This window comes from Notechis scutatus, chromosome 5, assembly GCF_049901735.1.
Source record: "Notechis scutatus isolate UNSWTSFEM ecotype Mainland chromosome 5, rNotScu1.2, whole genome shotgun sequence".
In the NCBI taxonomy this organism is placed as follows: Eukaryota; Metazoa; Chordata; class Lepidosauria; order Squamata; family Elapidae; genus Notechis; species Notechis scutatus.
This window is the reverse complement of record NC_142013.1, coordinates 610,508-631,212: the sequence shown is the minus strand read 5'-3', so window position 1 is coordinate 631,212 and position 20,705 is coordinate 610,508. Positions and strand designations below refer to the sequence as shown.

Genomic DNA, 20,705 nt, shown 5'->3' with positions numbered 1-20,705 from the left:
TTATAGCTGGGGAATTCTGGGAGTTGAAGTCCACCAGTCTTGAAGTGGCCAAGTTAGGGTACCTGGCTAGAAAGCAGGAGGCTGTGCGTTCAAGCCCCACCGGGCTTTGCTGGCTGAGGAATTCTGGGAGTTGAAGTCCACCAGTCTTAAAAGTGGCCATGTTTGGAGACTTCTGCCGTCAAATTACGTCCATGACATGACTGACTTGTTTTATGACTCTCAACAGCAACAGGCAGGCTTCCCGATGACCGAATGTCAAGGACCACCCCAGAGACCCCCCCCTGGGAAGGAGCCCAGAGGAACATGGATGGGCAAAGCGGCAGGGAAAGCCCCCTCCCCCACCCTGCAGAACTGCCCTCCCTGCAACCTCTTAGACCCACCCCGAGTCCTCGACTTACGACCACAATTGAGCCCAACATTTTCTGCTGCTACGGGAGACCTTCGCTAAGTGAATTTTTGCCCTATTTTACAACCTGTCTTGCCGCAGTTATTCAATGAGTCGCTACCATTATTAAACTAGTTTTTAAAGCCACTTTGGCTCCCCTGTTTGCTTGTCAGAAGGTCGCAAAAGGGGATCACCGCGACCGTCATAAATATGACTCGGTGGCAAGGGTCTCAATTTCGAAGACCAGGTGGCCGGTGGGGGGGGGGGGATGGTGCAACGACCGTAAGTGTGAAAAACAGTCCTAAGCCCCCTTTTTTTCAGTGCCGTAATTCTACATGGCCACTAAGTGAACTGTTGTAAGTCGAGGACTTCCTGAGGCACAGGTATGAACCTACGGCCTGGGGAAGGGCTGCAGAAAACCCCTTCACTCCAGGAAATGCTAAAAGCTGCTAAGAAATCGCAGCTGATTCCCAATTTGGGGGAAAACCATTCCTAGCATGGAATTCTCTAGCAAGGAAAGACAACAAACATGGTGGCACTTAGAAGTCTGGTTTTTAATCGGTGGGGGTAAAAGCAGACGGGGAATTTTAAGTTTTTATCGGTTGGAGAGGAGAGATTTTTTACAGGAACGGATGGAGAACTTTCTCCCTTTACAATCTGGGCTGTTCAGGTCTCCGTAACTTTTCTTTCTTTGTGTTAAAAATGGGGTTGCAAGTCCAGATCTTTTGGGCAGCAGGATTAAATCGTGTTTCGCTACAAGCCAAGACAAACCTCTCAGGGGTTGAATCTTCTGCAGGCTTTCCAGGAATCTGGTCCTCCCAGCTCAGTCGCACCTTCATCCTGGCCGTTGACTTGTCAATTTTTTAAAAAATTATGCCGTCCCTCTACCCACATAAAGGCATCTTTGGGCAACTTACGGATTCCAAAAAGTCAAGTAGAAAAATCACTAAAAATGATATCCAAACACCGCAAATTTTTTTAAAAATTCAAAAAAAAACCTATAAAACCCCAGGATTAAGAGAGTGGGCGACAACGGGGCTGAGGGCTTCTCAGCCCGATTATTTACTCTTGGTCCACGGTTGCTGCAAAATACACTCGTGCAAATGCACAAATCGGGGGTTTCTGGAATGGGTTGTGGGAGCCTTCGGTTCGGTGCCCAGGAGTTCTGCGTTGAGCGTGAGGATCCTCCGTTTAAAATCTTCACGATAACAATTTTGGCTCACACCTTTTTGTTTAGATGAGCGTTATCCCCCAATTTCTAAGCCGGGGGCCTCCAAATAGGGTGACTTTTAAGACTTGTGGACCAACTCCCAGAATTGAAGTGCACAAGTCTTCAAGTCGCCCTATTTGGAGATCTAATAAGCAAACGAGGATTTAGATCAGCAGATTCCTTGGTTCCTGGATCCTTGGAGGAAAGATCAGACAGATGCAAAACTGAATCGAGTGTCCATCCATGCTGTGTCCACTCCTTGACCTTCAGCCTCTTAAAAATGGGTGGGTGGTGGGTGGAATTGGTGCCATCATGGTTGCGGTCTACTTGATTGCAGCCGCTGATGATCCCATTCCTGGGCTTGCTAGTTCTCGGGGAGCTGTGGAGACGTGTCCAGTTGCGTTCTGATGGAAAGAGAGAAACAACGTGAGGGTGGACTCCAGCAGAGGACGCGGCAACCAAGGTGGACAGAGGTCCATATGGAGCCCCCAAAGCAGCCCAGAGCCGAGGGATGCTCATCCGTCAAAGCAAGGGGGCAGGCAGGCAGGGCTGGTGGGGCAGGTGGACTGCCCTGCATGCTTCTCCTTTGAGGGAGAGTGGGCCCGGGTTCGAGTCACCAGCCTGAGTTCCCAGCTTGACTGCAGGAGAAGGGCCCGAGAGAGCAGAGATGCTGCCAAATAGATTTTCCTCTCTTGAATCTCAGTTCAAGATGTCCGGCCCTGAGCTCTCGCATTGCCCCTCGGGGAGAAAAGGCCTGCTGGTCAAACTCAAAAGGGATGCTGGAATGTGGTCCTTGGGGGTCTCTCGGCACAGGTGGGCCCACCAACCACACCACTGGTGTATAAACAGAGCAAACTCCCTCCTAGCACTGACGCTGCTCCATAGTTGGGTCATGAAATGTCTGCAGAAAACAGCCAAGCTCAGAGAGCACCAAGGACCACATGGCCGTTGTCCTCCTCCTCCTCCTCCTTTCTGCAAACCCCATTCTCTTCTGGCACTGATGACGTTAGCTAGTTTGGTAATGAAATGTCTACAAAAAGACAAGCTCAGCACCAAGGACCCCACAGTCCTCCTCCCCTTCGAACACTGATAACATTCCCTAGTTGGGTCATGAAACGTCTGCAAGAAAGCCACCCAGCTCAGACAGCACCAAGGACCCCACAGGCCAACCCTGAGCAACAAACGTTCTAGCGGATGCTGGAATCCAAGCGAGAGGGCCGGAGTAGCTTAAATAAAAGAGAAACGGGGGAGGAGGCATTCTATAAGTGTGCTAGGACCCTGGGGTCATCGTCCGATGTTGGGTGCCTTTGTGCCTGGTTCTCACATGCCACCTTCTCGGAGGGAAGCCTTGGCCCCTGGGGAAGATCCAGAGGCTCATTTCATGGAAAGAGCAAAGTGGGGTCCCACCATCCAGGTCAGGGAATCTGGGCCTTCAGAGCCCCCTTGTGCTGGCATTGTTTGCTTTTTGGGGCCAATGGATTGGCCAAAACCAGATTCCCTATAGGATCCTCAACCTTCAGATCCCACCTGGCCCCCAGGTGAACTAACCATGGGCAGCTCAACTTCTGACCCTTGATGTGCCACTGGATGGTCTTCTGAAATACGCCAGAGGGGTCAGTGATGAAGCAGTCGAATCTGGTGTTGACGTCCTGCACCGTCAACTGGAAGAAGATCAGCTCCCGGGTCAGATTGTTGCCTTTCTCCCTGTGGACAAGGAGCAGAAGAGAAGCTGGAGGAGGAGGAGGAGGAGGAGGAGGAGGAGGAGGGGAGGAGGAGGAGGAGGGAGGGAGGGAGGGAGGAGGAGGGGGGAGGAAGGAAGGAAGGAAGGAGGAGGAGGGAAGGAAGAAGGAAGAGGAGGAGGAGGAGGAGGGAGGAGGAGGAGGAGGAGGAGGAGGAGGAGGAAGGAAGGAAGGAAGGAAGGAAGGAGGAGGAGGAGGAGGAGGAGGAGGAGGAAAGGAAGGAAGGAAGGAAGAGGAGGTGGAGGAGGAGGAGGACAAAAGGAAGGGAGGGAGGAGGAGGAAGGAAGAGGAGGAGGAGGAGGAGAGGAGAAGAGGAGGAGGAGGAAAGGGAAGGGAGGGAGGGAGGGAGGAAGGAAGGAAGGAAGAGGAGGAGGAAGAGAAGAAGAAGAGGAGGAGGAGGAGGAGGAAAGGAAGGAAGGAAGGAAGGAAGAGGAGGAGGAGGAGGAGGAGGAGACAGCCAGCACAAACCCTCCTGGGAACCAGACCTCTTGGCTGGGGTGGCTTCTTCCCTGGGTCCCAACTGGCCACCCTTGCCTGGTCCTTGGCTCCCTCCAGAAGTGCTAGGCCCAGATCTTCCCCCTTTCTCCCGCTTTCTCTCCCCACTAAGGTTCTGGATTTCAGAATCAGAATAACAGCGTTGGAAGGGACCTTGGAGGTCTTCTAGTCCAACCCCCTGCTCAAGCAGGAGATCCTATAACACTCCAGACAAATGGTTATCCAACATCTTCTTAAAATCCTCCAGTGATGGAGCATCCACAACTTGTGGTGGCAAGCAGTTCCACTGGTTAATTGCCCTCACTGTTAAGTCGTTTCTCTTTAGTTCCCGGTTGCTTCTCTCCTTGGTCAGTTTCCCTCCGTTGCTTCTTGTCCTGCCTCTTCAGGGGCTTTGGAAAATAGCTTGACTGCCTCTTCTTTGGGGCAGCCCCTCAAATACTGGAAGACTCTACCATCATGCCCCCCCTAAGTCCCTTTCATTAAACTAGAACTACCCAATTCCTGCAAATGTTCAGGACTTGAATCGCCTCAGTTGCTCTTCTTTGAACTTTTTCCAAAGCCTCAACATCCTTTTTGTAGCGTGGTGACCAAACCTGGACCCCGTCTTCCAGATGTGGCATTAATACCAAGGCTTTATAAAGAGGTACGGGCACCTGGTTCCAAAGGCGTTTTTCCTTTTTCCTAAGTCAAAGTTTAACCCGAGACAAATCCTGACCCTCCTGCTTGGGAAAAGCGTGGGATCCCCTCTACTCACTCGGTGGCTTCCTCCTTCACCGTTCCGTTTGGGTACAGCTGGTCTACAAAAGTGCCATTCGCCAGCCAGTACATGATGCCACTCTCCGGGTAGATGGTTGTGCCCACGCAGGGCACCCGGATCTTCTGCCCTGAGAGCCACAAGGAAAAGCGAAATATTGTTCCCCGCGGAGGAATGGCAGGTGCCCCCTTGGCCTCCTCCCTCGAGAACGGGGGTCTTCAAACGTGGCAAGTGTAAGATTTGTGGACTTCAACTCCCAGAATTCCTCAGCTACCATGACTGGAGGAGGAATTCTGGGAGTTGAAGTCCACAAGTCTTAAAGCTGCCAAGTTTAAAGGCCCCTGATCTAATCCATCATCCATCTATCATTCCATCTACCATCTACCTACCTACCTACCATACCTACCTACCATATCTATCTATCTACCTACCATATCTATCTATCTGTCTGTCTGTCTGTCTGTCTGTCTGTCTATCTATCTATCCATCCATCCATATTTATTTATCCGTATCTATCTATCTGTCTATCTATCATCTATCATCTATTTAGGTATCCCTGTCTATCTATCTATCTATCTATCTATCTATCTATCTATCTATCTATCTATCCATATTTATTTATCCGTATCTATCTATCTGTCTATCTATCATCCATCCATCCATATTCCATCTACCTACCTGCCTACCATATCCATCTATCTATCTACCTACCATATCTATCATATCTATCATCTATCATCTGTCTGTCTGTCTGTCTGTCTGTCTGTCTATCTATCTATCTATCTATCTATCTATCTATCTTTCTATCCATATTTATTTATCCGTATCTATCTGTCTGTCTGTCTGTCTGTCTATTCCAAGATTCTTCCTGAGCTACCATGACTGGAGAAGGAATTCTGGGAGTTGAAGTCCACAAACTTGCCAAGTTTGGAGACCCCTGCCCTATAGAGAGAAGGGGGCACAGATTTCCTGCCCCCCACAATCCCTCCCATGGATGTTCTCCCAACCACACCACTAAGTGGCTTCCCATGGATCTCCCTACACAGGTAGTCCTTGACTTAGGACCACCATTGAGCCCTGTTGTTCAGTGAGACATTTGTTAAAAGCCAGTTTTGCCCCATTTTGTGACCTTTCTTGCCACAGATGTTAAGTGAAGCATTGCAGTTGATAAGTTAGTGACACAGTTGTTAAGCGAATCTGCTTTCGCTCGTCAGGGTCGCAAAAGGGGATCAAGGCAAGGCAACCCCCAAGGCAATGCAACCGTCATAAGTGTGAGTCAGCTGGCAAGTGCCTGAGTTTAGATCCCGTGAACCATAGGGGTCCTAAGTCACTTTTTTCAGTGCCGTTATAACTTAGAAGGGTCACTAAATGGGCTGTTGTACATCGAGGGCTACCCGGAGCTTCTTCAGACTTAAACTCATCCACTCCCCGATGCTTCCGCCCCCTTTTCCAGATACCTGGCGGGACCTACCGATGGAGACCTGGGGTTGCAGCACGGAGGTGATTTGCGACTCCTCCTTCTCCTTCTTTGCCGCTGGAGCTGAAAAGAGAGTGGGTGGGTTGGGGGGGGGCAGGGGGGCAACAGCTGCACACCCAGCCCCAGTTCCCCTCCCGGGGGTCTTTGGAGGAGGAGGGGGGGCCCTCCGGCCATCTCTGTGCATGAGGTCTGCAACGGGCGGTCCATCAATGTAATCATAAAATAACATAAAATAATATATATATAAAATAAAATAATAAGATAATACAATGAGATATAAAATAATAAAATAAAACATAACATAAAAATAATAAATACAATACAATAATATATAAAATAAAATAATATAAAATAATAAAAATAAGACTAAATAATAAAACAAATAGTAAAATAATAATATAAAATATAAAATAATAAAATACAGTACAATAATATATAAAACAATAATATAAAATATTAAGATGATAAAAATATAAATAAAATACTAAATAATAAAATAAAATATAAAATAATAAAATACAGTACAATAATATATAAAATAATAATATAAAATAATAAGATGATAAAAATAAAAATAAAATAATAAATAATAAAATAAAACAAATAGCAAAATAATAAAATAAAATATAAAATAATAAAATACAACACAATAATATATAAAATAATAATATAAAATAATAAGATGATAAAAATAAAAATAAAATACTAAATAATAAGATAAAACAAATAGTAAAATAATAAAATAAAATATAAAATAATACAATACAATACAATAATATATAAAACAATGAAACAAAATATAAAATAATAAGATGATAAAAATAAAATAATAAATAATAAAATAAATAGTAAAATAACATAATAAAATAAAATGGGACTCTGGAAACCAGAATCTGGAGGAGGGTGGGGGTCCCTTGCCTGACTGTGTTTCTGTCAGCAGAAGCCTGGAGGGGCTGGGCTGATGGAGGATTTGCACTCTGCTCCCACTGTTACGTAACCGCCCCCTCCCCCTCCCTCTATTTCCACCCGGGATCCTTCTTGTCCTCTCTCCTTCAACACCCCCCCACCCCCCGTTGTCCCTCTCTTGCCCCACAGATCAGGGTTCTGGGTTCGTGAGGGTGTGGGCAGTGGCGCTTCCACTGATCCCTCAGAAACATGAATAACACCATCAGCATTGACAGAATCGCCACCGGTCACTTGCAGAAGGCAGCTTCACTCGGAAGAGCCGACCTCCTGCCACCCTCAAACACCCACACCTGCCTATCGCAGGTGGTCCTTGGGGAGGATCGGATGGGTGCTAAAAAGAGGCCAGATGCCGTCTGAACATCTGGCTGTGAGACCCATCCCAACAATAGAGCGCAGTGCCACCCCGTGGCCCCTACCTTGGATGGAGGGGGAGACACTAAGCAGAACCAACAGCAGGCAGCCAGCGAGGGGCCGGGCATCTGGAAAGAGAAGAGGGGGCCGGTCAGTGGGGCCCTTGGCTTCTTGGGGAAGTGGAGCAAGGGGTCCCTTCCCAGCTGCTGCCTTGAACCCAGGAAGGGAGGGGGGAATGAAACGGCACCTCCTTGACCATTAAATTCAGTGGTGTAAAGTTTTGTAAAGTTTTAGGCAAGAGAAACCAGAATTGAAGTCCACAAGTCACAAAGGGGCTGTGGTTCCCCACCTCTGCTTCACTTATCGAGTTGGACAGCTCTAAAATAATGAATTAAAAAGAATAAAATCCCCAGTCAAGCTGCACTGGAGATCCATTCGCTTCTTCAAGAGAGGCCATTAAAAAAAGCCAAGAAGGGAAGGGAAATAGTAGAATAGATTGTCTACTACAGCAAGGGTCTCCAAACTTGGCAAGTTTAAGACTGATGGACTTTAACTCCCAGAATTCCCGAGCTAACATGACTGGAGGGGGAATTCTGGGAGTTGAAGTCCACCAGTCTTAAGTTTGGAGACCCCGGGGTCTCCAGCATCTCACACCCAGATAAGCAGGGATTAACACCAGACAAACAATCAAGCAGGAAAGCAGATCCCAATCAAGGAACCACCAAGGAGAAAAGCCACACACTCCCACCACAACTGACAGGGCAAACCCCTGGTCTATAAACAAGGAGCAGAGTGCGCACACACACACACACACACACACACCACGATCCTGAGGATGTTACCCAGTCGGGTAGTGAAATGTCTGCCAGCAAACAACCCAGCTCAAGAGAGAACTGAGGATCCCACGCTCTCAGATGTTTTCAAAGTTTTCCAAAAACAGCTTGCATAATAATTTAAGAAGGAAGTAATAAAATTCAATATATAAACAGCCCACCTACTCAACTCATCCATCCATCCATCCCAGTTATATTTATTTTATTTATTTGTTTTAGGAAATTTATATTGCCGCTGATTCTCGCAAGTGGCAGATAATCAGAGTCGGAAGGGACCTTGTAGATCATCTAGCCCAACCCCCTGCCCAAGCAGGAGATCCTACACCCTTTCTGGCCGATGGTGCAAGCCGTTCCATCGCCTGATTGTTCTCCCTGGCGACTCAAGGCGGCTCCCTGATTCATCCCTACCATTTGGCCGGAATCCTACCCCAAACGCGCAAGGGGTCCAAGGCTGGCCTGCCGCCCCTCCTTCTCCTTTCGGGACCGCCCTGCCCGAGCTGGCCGCTCAGGGCTTTTTGCTCCTCTGCCCTAAAGATCATCTAGTCTCGCCCGTCGCCCTTCGGCTGGCCCCGGATGCCGATGGGGACCCGCCGCGGGAGGGGTTTTTCCCCGGGCTCTTTCCCGTCGGATGACCCAGCTGGCTCGGCTCCGGAGCCGCAGAAGAGCCCCCGGAGCAGCCCCCTTGCCAGGCTGCCGGGCGTCCCGGGCTGAGCCCGCCGTCGGCGGCTTCTGCGCTCCAGGGAGCGGCCAGACGGAGCGGGAGCGGCGCACCTGGCTCAGGTGGGCGCTGCCAGGCCGGGCTCCCTTCTGCGGGGCGGAGAAGCCGAAGCGGGAGGGAGCCGGGCGGAGGCGGAGCTTACCTGGCGCTGAAGGGGGCATGGCTCGTCCTTCCTCCAGGCAGGGCTGGATGATGTGGCGGGAGGCACAGCGGCGCTTTATAGGCGGCTTGTAGGCTGACTCAGCCGCCCACCGACCAATACCGCAGGCAGCCCGGCCCCAGCCCGGGGGAGAGCCAAAGTTTTGGGGGAAAGAAAGACCCCCGACTTCAAGAAGAGACCGGCCTGGCCCCTGGGAGAAATGGGCTAGGGTCTCCTGCATGGGAGGAGGGGGTTGCACTAGATGACCTACAAGGTAACAGATAACAGATAATCAGAGTTGGAAGGGACCTTGCAGGTCATCTAGTCCAACCCCCGCCCAAGCAGGAGACCCAACACCATTTCTGACAGAGGGCAGTCCAGTCTCTTCTTGAAAGCCTCCAGGGATGAAACATCCCACAATTTCCGAGGGCAACTTCTGTTCTCCCTGTCAGAAAGTTTCTCCTTATTTCCAGGTTGAATCTCTCCTGGTTCACTTTCCATCCATTGTCCCTTGTCTGGCCTTCAGGGGCTTTGGAGAATAGCTTGATCCCCTTCCTCCTCCTCTCTGGGGCAGCCCCTCCCTCAACTGTTGGAAGGCTGCTCTCCTGCCTCCCCTGGCCCTTCTCTTCCCTAGACCAGCCAGGCCCAGGTCCTGCAATGGTTCTTCCAACTCTGGCATTTTGTATTCAGAGGGTTGCCAGATAGATAGATAGATAGATAGATAGATAGATAGATAGATAGATAGATAGATAGATAGATAGATAGATAGATAGATAGATAGATAGATAGATATAGATTGATTTAAAGATAGATTATATAATCTATCTTTAAATCAATCTATATCATCTATCTATCTATCTATCTATCTATCTATCTATCTATCTATCTATCTATCTCTATCCCTACCTCTATCTATCTATCTATCTATCTATCTATCTATCTATCTATCTATCTATCTGTCTGTCTGTCTGTCTGTCTGTCTGTCTGTCTGTCTGTCTGTCTGTCTATCTATCTATCTATCTATCTATCTATCTATCTATCTATCTATCTATCTCACCTCACCTTCTATCTAATTTATCTACCTTCTCTTTTAAATGCTGCTAGTCTCTTGGTTCCAGCACCTCTGAGTGACTTACGTTAAGCAAAAACAAACATACAAGATGATCAATATAAAAGGGATTAAAGTCAAAGCAGACTTTAAAAAGAACAGGAGTCTGGAGGAGAGAGGAGGCGGGGGGGCTTCTCTGTTCCTGCGCCAACCTCCCCCAGCCAGCAGCTTCTCCTTCAGGACGCTGTGCTTTAAGGCTTTTCCCCGAAGGCCGAAAGGGGTCTTCACCTCAAGGGTGGGGGGGAGATGTGTGCCAGAGGTCGGAGCTGTGGCAGAAAAACCCCTGAACCCCACCAGCCGAAGTTTCTTGGCTGGTGGGATCCGGACGAGGCCCTTTGCCAGCCCGAGTGGAGTGGGTCAGTCCTCTTGGGGGGAAATGGCTCCTCGGATATCGAATATCCCCGAATCCGGTCTCTAGTTCTGGTCAGCTTGAATTAAAAAAAGAGGTTCAGACTCTGGAATGGGGGCGGAGAAGAGCAACCAGGAAGATTAGGGACTAGGTGATCTTTCTGGTCTCTTCCAACTCTATCATTCCCGACTGGCTGAGGAATTCTGGGAGTTGAAGTCCACAAGTCTTAAAGGGGCCAAGGTTGGAGACCCTGATTTAGATGACCCTTCTGGTCTCTTCCAACTCTATCATTCCTGGCTGGCTGGGGAATTCTGGGGTTGAAGTCCACAAGTCTTAAAGGGACCCAGGTTGGAGACCCCTGACTTACATGGCCCTTCTGGTCTCTTCCAACTCTATCATTCCTGGCTGGCTGGGGAATTCTGGGGGTTGAAGTCCACAAGTCTTAAAGGGGCCAAGGTGGGAGACCCCTGGATTAGGGGACTGGGAGATAAAACATATGAAGAATGGTTGCAGGATTTGGGTTTGGCCTGTCTAGTGAAGAGGACCAGGGGAGACATGAGGGAGGGGCTGCCCCAAAGAAGAGGAAGGGGTTCTCCAAAGCCCCCGAAGGCAGGACTAGAAGGAACGATGGAAACTCATCAAGGAGAGAAGCAACCTGGAATTAAGGAGGAATTTCCTAATGGTGAGGACAATTAAGCAAAGGGGTCTGCGTGAAGGGTGGACATTTGACCCAGCAGCCCAAATGCCACCCCCCACCCCCACCCACCCTGACTCAAAGGCTGCCCCTGGGTGGGTTTCTAGCCCTCTTTGAGGCAATGCTCAGGGCCTTCCCCTTGTCCTCCCAGTGCCCCAACACGGAAACAACCCCCAGTTTACGGAATTACGCTCTGTGCAATTACACTCCGGTCTGATTCACATCACATCAGGCACCATCGCAGCTCACCGAGCCTGACGGCAAAACAACCCTGTGCTCGTTCCTGTTCACTTCCCTGGGCGAGTGGGTGGGTGGGTGGGTGGGTGGACTGGATTCCCGGCCTTCGGGCCTCCTGCCAGGTGGGAAACGCCAAGGGCTGCGCGGCCAGAGGGAACACGGCCCGGCTGGGTTTTCCAGAAAGGCCCCCCGTTGCCAGAAACCAGAGAGGAAAAAGTCTGCCAGCTGGATTGGCACCTGGAGAAATTAAGGTTGGAAGGGCTCCAGGAGCCTTCCTCCTCCTCCTCCTCCTCCTCCTCTCACCTCCACTTTTGCTCATTACATTACAGAAAAAAATGTGGAGATTTTTTGGGGGAAATGTAGAGAAGAGCAAGGAAGATGATTAAAGGCCTGGAAACAGACAAAGAACTGGTTGCAGGAATTGGGTCTGGCCAGTCGAGAGTAAAGAAGGACCAGGGGGGACAGGATAGCAGCCTTCCAGTATTTGAGGGGCTGCCCCAAAGAAGAGGCGGTCAAGCTATTCTCCAAAGCCCCTGAAGAGGCAGGAGAAGATGCAACGGATGGAAACTCATCCAGGAGAGAAGCAACCGGGAATTAAGGAGGAATTTCCTGAGAGGGAGGACAATTAACCAGTGGAACTGCTTGCCACAAGAAAGGTGTGGGTGCTCCATCACTGGAGGTTTTTAAGAAGAGACTGGACAGCCATTTGTCTGAAATGGGATAGGGCCTTCTGCTCAAGAAGGGGGTTGGACTAGATGAGCTCCAAGGTCCCTTTCCAGCTTAATTCTGATCCTGATTCTTCTGAGATGAGTCCCTGTCTCTGCAGGCACTCCTGGCCCTTCCCCTTCGTTGCCAAGGTCTCTTGGATGACACACACACACCCCGCCAGGCTGCGGGTGCAAATCCTCCTCCCAGGGCAAAAGAAAGAGGAGGTTATTGTTCTGGGAGCAGGGCCGTTTCCAAGGGTGGGGGGCTGAACCCAGAGGTTGAATTACAGGCCGTCCTCCACTTACAACCCCAAGACGCCCCAAAGTCCCATTGCTAAACAGGACAGTTGTTAAGTGAATCAGGCCTGATTTTATGATCCTTCCTGCCATGGTTGTTAAGTGAACCACATGGTCATTAAACAACTCCAGATTCTTCCCTTGACTTGACATGTTGGGAACCGGCTGGGAAGGTTCCCAAAGGGAGATTACATGACACCCCCCCCAGGATGCTGGAACTGTCCCAAAATACATGCCAAATTTGGTCCACGTGACCATAGAGATGCTGCAGCCATCTAAGTGTGAGGATTGGCTGTAAGTCAGTTTTTCTCCCAGTGCTGCTGTGTTCTGACCCACACTCTTTCCTGACAAATCGAACACAATCCAAAAGGAACAGAAACCTTGTAATGCTTTTACAAAATAATTAGCTGTGATAAGCACAAGCCTTGCCAAACGGTGTGAGACTTGCCAAAAGATAACGGACAAGAAATAATGTGCAAAATAAGAATCTTCAAGTACAAACTCAGGATACTGGAATGTCCACGAGGCTGAGTTTCAAAACGTCTTTGCCTTCTGCAAAGAAGGTTAGTTTCACAGCTGGGTTTTATCCGCTTGAAGGAGAGGCCATTACCTTGCAGCCTTACTCCCAAGTCGCCCGTGCTGCTGCAGCTGCTCTTTCCTGCAAGCAACCCTGCATGCACGCGCACTTGGCACAGGCTCCTCGGGAACCTCCTCATCGCTGCTGCCAGCTCCCACAATCTCAGAAGGCAGCACTCCACTCCCTGACGGTCCTGGCCCTTCATCTGAGTCCTCGCTCTCCTCAGCCATCCGCACCTGCTGCCGGCTAACCACAACATGCTGTGACTTCAAATGGTTTGGTTTGGTTTGGGCAGGTAAAGGGTGTCATTTAGTCCTTCTGATGGACCCCAGTTAGGATGATTTCCGGTAGAAACGGCATCTCCAGGCTGCCAAACTCTAGATGACCACCAGGTAGCAGTCAAGAGAGCGCCAGTGGATATTTGCAGCGCAGCTCTTCAGGTAGAGAAGGCTTGGCAAGGGAGTCTCTACCTTTTCTCTGGTTCTCAGTAGATGGATCTGTTTTCCTGCTGATGCGTCAGTGACTTCGACCGAAGGCGCCGTTTTCTTTCCAGGAACCAGTTCCTGCGTTTTCCAAAAGCGACTGGACTTCTCTTTTCAGGTCTTCTCCTTTTGGTTTCAGAAATGGCTCAAGACCGGGGAGGACGGAGGACTGAGTCACCCTGGGAAAAACACAGCAGGAGAAATCTCTTCATTTCATAGAATCATAGATTCCTAGGGCTGGAAGGGACCTTTGAGGTCATCTTGTCCAATGCAGGAGACCTTATTACATCCTGGACAAATGGCTGTTCTTGAAAACCTCCAGCGCTGGAGCATTCACCACTTCTGGAGGGAAGCTGTTCCACTAATCAATTGTCCTCACTGTCAGGAAATTCCTCCTTAATTCCAAGTTGCTTCTCTCCTTGGTTAGTTTCCATCCGTTGCTTCTTCTCCTGCCTCTTCAGGAGCTTTGGAGAATAGCTTGACTCCCTCTTCTTTGGGGCAGCCCCTGAGATATGGGAAGACTGCTACCCATGTCTCCCTGGGTCCTTCTCTTCCCTAGACTAGCCAGGCCCAGTTCCTGCAACGGTTCTTTATATGTTTTAGCCTCCAGTCCCCTCATCATCTCGGTTGCTCAGGGTCTTGATTTATTTGTCCTTAGGCGCTCTCTGAGTTTGTGGTTTTCTTGCAAATATTTTATGACCCAACTAGAGAACAAGATCAGCACTAATGATGATAATGATAGCATTGATGGGTTTACCTAGTTGGGTCAAGAAACGTCCGCAAGAAAAGCACCCAGCTCAGAGAGCTCCAGATATTTATTTATTACTTTTATTAAATTTATAGGCTGCTCACCTCACTCTCACACGACTGGGGTGGCTTACAAGAAATAACGTTTGTCAGCTTGAGCTCATGGAAACCGTGATCGGGAGATCAGCTCAGCAGAATTTTATGACAATAACATGTGCTGCAAAGGTCAAATAAACCCACAATATTTTTGAGGTGCTCTTTTCCGTTGACTTAGCTCTCTTTTAGAATGAATTCTCACTTTAACATGCCCATCGAAAGCCAAACGAGCACATTTCTCGTGTGTCACTCATTCTGAGAATGCCTGGTATTAGCACAGCAAGGGCAAAGGTGCAAAGTGTCCTTCCTCTTGAGTGATTTCTGCTCAGATCAGGCGGGAGGCGATTTTGCCTACTCACTTCTTCTTAAATAAGCTGTTTCTTAAGCTGAAAAGAAAAAAATCTGAGAAGAAAACGGATCATCTGGGTAAACCTCGTTCTCTTCTAAGAACCAATAGATCGATGCTCTTCTGGGTATCACTGAATCGTAGAGTTGAAAGGGACCCAAAGATCATCTAGTCCAACCCATTGCAATGCGCAAGACCCCAATTCAAGCATCCCGTGAGAGGTGTGACTGTTTGAAGTTAAGCAGGCACTGTTTTTCACACTTACGACCATTGCAGCACTCCCGTGGTCATGCGATCAAAATTCAGAGGCTTGGCAACTGGCATGTACTTCTGACAGTGTCCCCGGGAGTCATTCAGACAAACAAAGTCAATGGGGAAGCCAGGTTCACTTTACAACTCACTTAATAACCACAGTGATTCACTTACAACCATGGCTAGAAAGGAGGACGACTGTGGGGTGCTCTCCGAGCTTGGTCGTTGTCATGCTCCTGTTGGAATCTGATTCTGAGGGGGAGGTTGAGCATCTGACAGGGAGTGGCAGTCTGGCTCCAGAGGCTGTGGAGGAAACTGGGGAAGGGCACAGTCCGGCTGGGCATTCAGAGGAAGACACAGGCCCACCCCCTCTTCATCCTAGGGCACGCAGGGAGGAACGGATAAGGGAGCAATGTGGCTTATGGGAGAGAAAAGGGCCCTGATTCCCTTCATTAGCTGCAGCTGGGAAAACAGGATTTTAAAAGGGTGTTTGCGCACAGCACCTTGCTGGAAGCAAAGCGTGCATTATCTTTGCATTATCTTTATCTGGGTTCTGGCATCCTCCCAACTGTGTGTGTTTCATTATCTTTTGAAGTCTGCAATTCCTTATCCTTCCCTGTCTCGTTCATTGCTGCAGCTGTGGTTTGTGTTGGTGTTTATTTATAATTTATATGGACTTTGGGTTCGGACTGAATCTCTTCCCTTTCAAAACTGTTCTTGGGAGAGTTTTTTCTCCAGCCAATGATAACTGGACATTGGGGGCCAAGTTGGAGGAATTAAAGGGACTTTACCTACTTGTGTGACTTTGTTGCTTTTGGGCCACACCCCTTTGGGTCATCACAGTGGTTTTCTTGCAGACGTTTCATGATCTAACTTGGGAGCCTCAGTGCTAGTAGCGTTTATGAACACCAAGTAGCAGTTAGAAGTCATAATGAAAACTCCTTGATTGCCCAACACATGGACAGACTCAACCATACTTCCCATTGGGAAACCGAGAGCATCCTAGGCCAAACTGAGACCAAAAATGCATGAGGATTTCTGGAAGGCTGACCGGTCATTAAACAGCAGACAGAAATAAACAACATCTAGAAATAAGCCCAGCGGGAATTGGGTACATCAAATTTAAGGGAAAGAAGGTAGCAGTCTGCCAGTATCTGAGGGGCTGCCCCAAAGAAGAGGGAGTCTAGCCATTCTCCAAAGCACCCAAAGGCAGGACAAGAAGCAACAGATGGAAACTAACCAAGGAGAGAAGCAACCTGGAATTAAAGCAGAAAATGCCTAACAGGGAAAAATTACAATTTTGTAAATACCAAACTTACAGACTCAAGAACCATCCCACCTCTAAAGGGACCAAATGGGAAAGGCTGCAATGACGAAGCCGTTAAGGCCAACCTCTTTCAACACATTCTTCAGCTCAGTCTTTGTTAACAGCAATGGCTCATGCCCCACATTTCCTAGTCGTACCACAACTAACTGCAATGATCTACTACATATTGACTTTACAGAAGATAACGTAGAAAAGGCACTACGTAACCTAAAACCATCCCTATCTATTGGCCCGATGGATTATGTGCATACTTCTTAAAAAAAGCTTTCCTCTGCCATAGCAGAACCCCTAAGCATTATATATGATTTATCATTCAGAACCAGCTCCTTACCGAACCTATGGTCCTTAGCTACGGTCATCCCTATCTTCAAAAAAGGTGACCCCAGCCTGGTTGAAAACTACAGACCAATCTCACTGTGTTGTGTCACGTGCAAAGTCATGGAATCAATCATTAACCAATTCATCACCCTCCACTTAGAGTCAAACAACCTACTCTCCCAAAAATAATTTGGTTTCAGGAAAAAATTGTCCTGCAACCTACAACTCCTACACTGCAAAAACATATGGACTACTCTACTCGACCAGGGTAAAGCAATAGATGCAATTTACATAGACTTCTGCAAAGCCTTTTGATTCAGTGGTACATGACAAACTACTGTTAAAACTAAACTCTTACGGCATTTCCGGATCCCTTCATAAGTGGATTACCGTATTCCTGTCAAATAGGCAACAAATAGTAGTAATAGGGAGCGCTATATCAAACCCTGCTCCAGTTAACAACGGGGTCCCCCACGGCAGCGTTCTAGGACCCACACTCTTTATACTCCATACAAATGACCTTTGCGATCACCTTATAAGCAATTGCGACCTCTTCGCGGATGATGTAAAACTATTCAACACCACCGACAATGCGACTGCTCTTCAAAGTGACCTTGATTATGTGTCTGAATGGTCAAACATCTGGCAACTCCAAATCTCGACCAACAAATGCTCTGTCCCACACATTGGTAAAAAAATCAGTACACCAAATACAAACTAGGTGGATATGACCTCATTGATGACCCACACGCTGTCAAGGACCTTGCAGTTCTCACATCAAATGACCTAAGCACCAGAGCTCACTGTAACAGCATTGCCAACTTTTGCTAGACCAAAACTCGAACACAGCTCATCTGTCTGGAATCCGCACTGTATATCGGACATTAATACAATTGAGTGAGTCCAGAAGTATTTCACGAGAAGAGTCCTACACCCCTCTGCTCGCAACAGAATACCCTATATCACCCGACTTGAAATTTTGGGCTTGGACAATCTTGAACTACGCCCCCTACGGTTGGACTTAAGCATAGTACACAAAATTATCTGCAACAATGTCCTACCAGTCAATGACTACTTCAGCTTCAACCGCAACAATACAAGAGCACACAACAGATAGAAACTCAATGTTAACCGCTCCAAACTTTTGCAGAAAGTATGACTTCAGCAACCAAGCCTGGAATGCACTTCCTGACTCTGTTGTTACAACCTCTAACCCCCCAAACTCCTTTACCCTCAAACTAACCTCTATTGACCTCACCCCATTCCTAAGAGGCCTGTCAGGGGCGTGCATAAGCGCACCATCGTGCCTACCGCTCCTATTGTCCCCATTTATCCGTACCTATTTCCTGTATTCTTACTCATGTTTATACTTATACCTATCATCTTGTAAGCGATGGACAAATCAAATCTATAAATAAAAATAAAATAGAATCCACTGCTTGCCACCAGAAGTTGTGGGTGCTCCATCACTGGAGTTTTTAAAGAAGAGATTGGATAATCATTTGCCTGGGCAGAGGGTTGGACTAGAAGACCTTTGAGGTCCCTTCCAACTCCCTCATTCTGACTCCTCTTTCCTAGAGGAATCCAGGCCTACGTTATCTTTTCTGAGATGCGCCCCCAGGGGAGAGAGACCACCCATGCTCTGGCAACTGGGAGCCTGTTGGCCGATTCGGCAGGGGAGGGTCCTGAGTGGAGCTTGCCCAGCCGAGACCCCTGACTCTTCCCTCTCAGCTGGGGGTCCCTTTCGCTTGGTGGAGCGAGGCAGCACAGGCGCTTTCAGTTTCACAACAGCTCATCGCATGGTTGTGTTGTCATTCCCTCCGTTTTGGAGAAGTCATCTTCACATGTTCCGCCCCACTTGAGTTATTTTCTAAGAGTAGTGACACATCCACTCTACCGAAAACAGTCCACCCAATTCATCTTTTTAAAGTTCAAACCACACATTTTTAAAAATAGTGCTTTGACGGCTCTTAACGCACTTCCAGCGAGTGTGTTGATCATCGGCTGCGCTCTACTAATCGGCTGATCTACTAATCCTGCGTCGCAAACAGCCCTTCTCTTCCCTGGAGGTTTTCCCACGAAACATTTCCCTGGTAGATTTCTAGGGAGTTTCTCAATCGTCCAGGACAGGTCAACTGGATTTTCCTGTTTTTTGTTTTTCTTGGAAACACTTCGCTCCTCATCCAGGAAGCTTCTTCACTTCTAATTTTTCCTTCTTTCCGCCGTTCCAAGAAGGCTCCACACCCATTTGCACTCCGATTCAGGTGACCCTGAGGGCACCGACACACCTCCCAGGGGCCTCAAGGACTCCTCCGGGAGAGCGCTAACAACCAGAGGACTGCAAGGAGCATAAATCCTTCTATTCCCCACCATTCCGTCAGAACCAAAGCAACTTCGGTCACTAAATGAAGTACTGTAAGTTGAGAACAGAAAGAAAGAAAGAAAGAAGAAAGAAGAAAAAAGAAAGAAGAAAAAAAGAGAAAGAAAAGAAAGAAAGAAAGAAAGAAAGAAAGAAAAGAAAAGAAAGAAGAAAGAAAGAAAAGAAAGAAAGAAGAAAGAAAGAAAAAGAAAGAAAGAAAGAAAGAAAGAAAGAAAAAAGAAAGAAAGAAAGAAAGAAAGAAAGAAAGGTCTGTTTCAACATACAGTTCAGGCAGAAGGATCAGGCTGGGGCTCTAAAGAGGGTTGTTGAAACACAAAGACAATTTTAATTTTCGTGTGTTTATTATTTTTGGGGGGCAAAAAGAGATCTGGCAATCACAGTTGCCCCCACCAAACTCTCCGTCCTTTGGGTCTCCCCCCCTTCTCCCCCCCCCCATGTTCACCTCCGGGTCCCCCCCACCCAAGGGGGCTATTCACTAAGCACCCCCCAATAGCTCGCCTTGGTTTCCTTCAGCCTGTAGTTCTCCCGCGGCCCCGGGGTTCCCTTCTATGTATGCAAGTGGGGTGCTATATTTGGAGTCAGGGAAACGATCAGCACCGAAGGCTGGCATAGCAACCGCCTCAAACAAAGAGGAATCGGAGTTCAATTAAACTTTGCTTTGGGAGCTGGCACAACAGGAAATCTCTCCGTCAGGTCTGCCAACATGGATTAAAATGAGTGTTTTCTCAATGTCAGCCGCTTTAAGACGCCTGGACTTCAACTCCCAGAATTCCCCACTCTGGCAGTTGAAGTCCGGGCGTCTTAAAGCGGCCGACAGCGAGAAACATTTGATTAAAAATCTATTGTACTTATTTATTTAATTTATATTGCTACCTATTCACCCATGGCGACTTGAGGCGGCTTGCACAATGTAAAACCATATTTAAAACAAAAAATAAAAATAAAAACAATAAAAACTAACAAAAAGAATCAAATAAATTAGTAAAGTACAATAGAACAAAATTTGGGAAAACAAAAAAACAAAACGAAAGAAATCCAAAACCAACTCCCAGCCCCGCCCCGTTTATTAAATAAACACCTGTTTAAATCCAGCCCCTCTGCAAAAATCCTGGTCCAAGCCCCCCCCCCAACCTCCTCCCTCCAACCGAGACCTATAAAGACCCCAAGCGTTTCTTCTGTAAATCCTCCCAAATGGATTCACACTCTGCCCCCCAGAAAAAGACCATTTCTCTCCCCCCGTCTCCTCCTCGCCTTCGGTTTTCCTAATTCTTGGCTGCGTTGGGGGGGGGGGGGGCTTGAGAAATGGAATGAAACAACCATTCCCCAAAGCCAGCGATGATCCGACCCCCCAGGCCGTGGCAAAAACAAGAGGAAAAAAGCAATTTAGCAGAATTTATTACACGTTGTTTCAAAGGGGGGGGGGGAGAGAGAGAGAGAAAAAAAAATCCATCCGCGCTCTGAGTTTTTTAGGGATTTGTCCACAAGAGTCCCCCCCCCCTTGGCAGTGGGTTGCACAGGTGGGCCAGTTTTGCCTTTTGACGCTCCGACAGACACCTGCGTGTGTGTGTGTGTGTGTGTGTGTGTGTGTGTGTGTGTGTGTGTGTGTGTTCATGTAGTGGGCACATCGGGAGGATGCCAACCACGGCTAGGAATAACCAACCCCCCTCGTCCCCCCCAACCATCCCAGCTCCTCCCCTTGCTGGAGGGGCTCTGCACCCGGG

The 20,705-nt window shown here is 48.2% G+C and overlaps 1 protein-coding gene across 2 annotated transcripts; it reads right to left on the bottom strand.

Annotated features, from left to right (window-relative positions):
- Positions 1 to 918: 918 nt before the first annotated feature.
- Positions 919 to 9,200, bottom strand: IL18BP (interleukin 18 binding protein). 2 transcript variants are annotated; one of them, XM_087965906.1, is made up of 6 exons: positions 9,071 to 9,188; positions 7,443 to 7,505; positions 6,055 to 6,123; positions 4,584 to 4,713; positions 3,144 to 3,299; positions 919 to 1,999 (listed from the first exon to the last, which is right to left on the bottom strand). In XM_087965906.1, coding segments are annotated over exons 1-6 (438 nt in total). In that variant the 5' UTR covers positions 9,090 to 9,188; the 3' UTR covers positions 919 to 1,998. The 2 variants fall into 2 exon arrangements, with proteins under 2 accessions (XP_087822032.1, XP_087822033.1); XM_087965907.1 differs by having other exon boundaries at positions 1,587 to 1,999; positions 3,166 to 3,299; positions 9,071 to 9,200.
- Between the last annotated feature and the right edge of the window lie 11,505 nt (positions 9,201 to 20,705).

What these genes read in the sequence shown, in the direction of transcription:
- IL18BP (XM_087965907.1), bottom strand. An exon ending in TGTCTCCCCCTCCATCCAAG is followed by an intron (nt 6,124 to 7,442) that starts GTAGGGGCCACG and finishes CTCTCTTTTCAG; the next exon opens with CTCCAGCGGCAAAGAAGGAG. An exon ending in GTGAAGGAGGAAGCCACCGA is followed by an intron (nt 3,300 to 4,583) that starts GTGAGTAGAGGG and finishes CCTTGTCCACAG; the next exon opens with GGAGAAAGGCAACAATCTGA.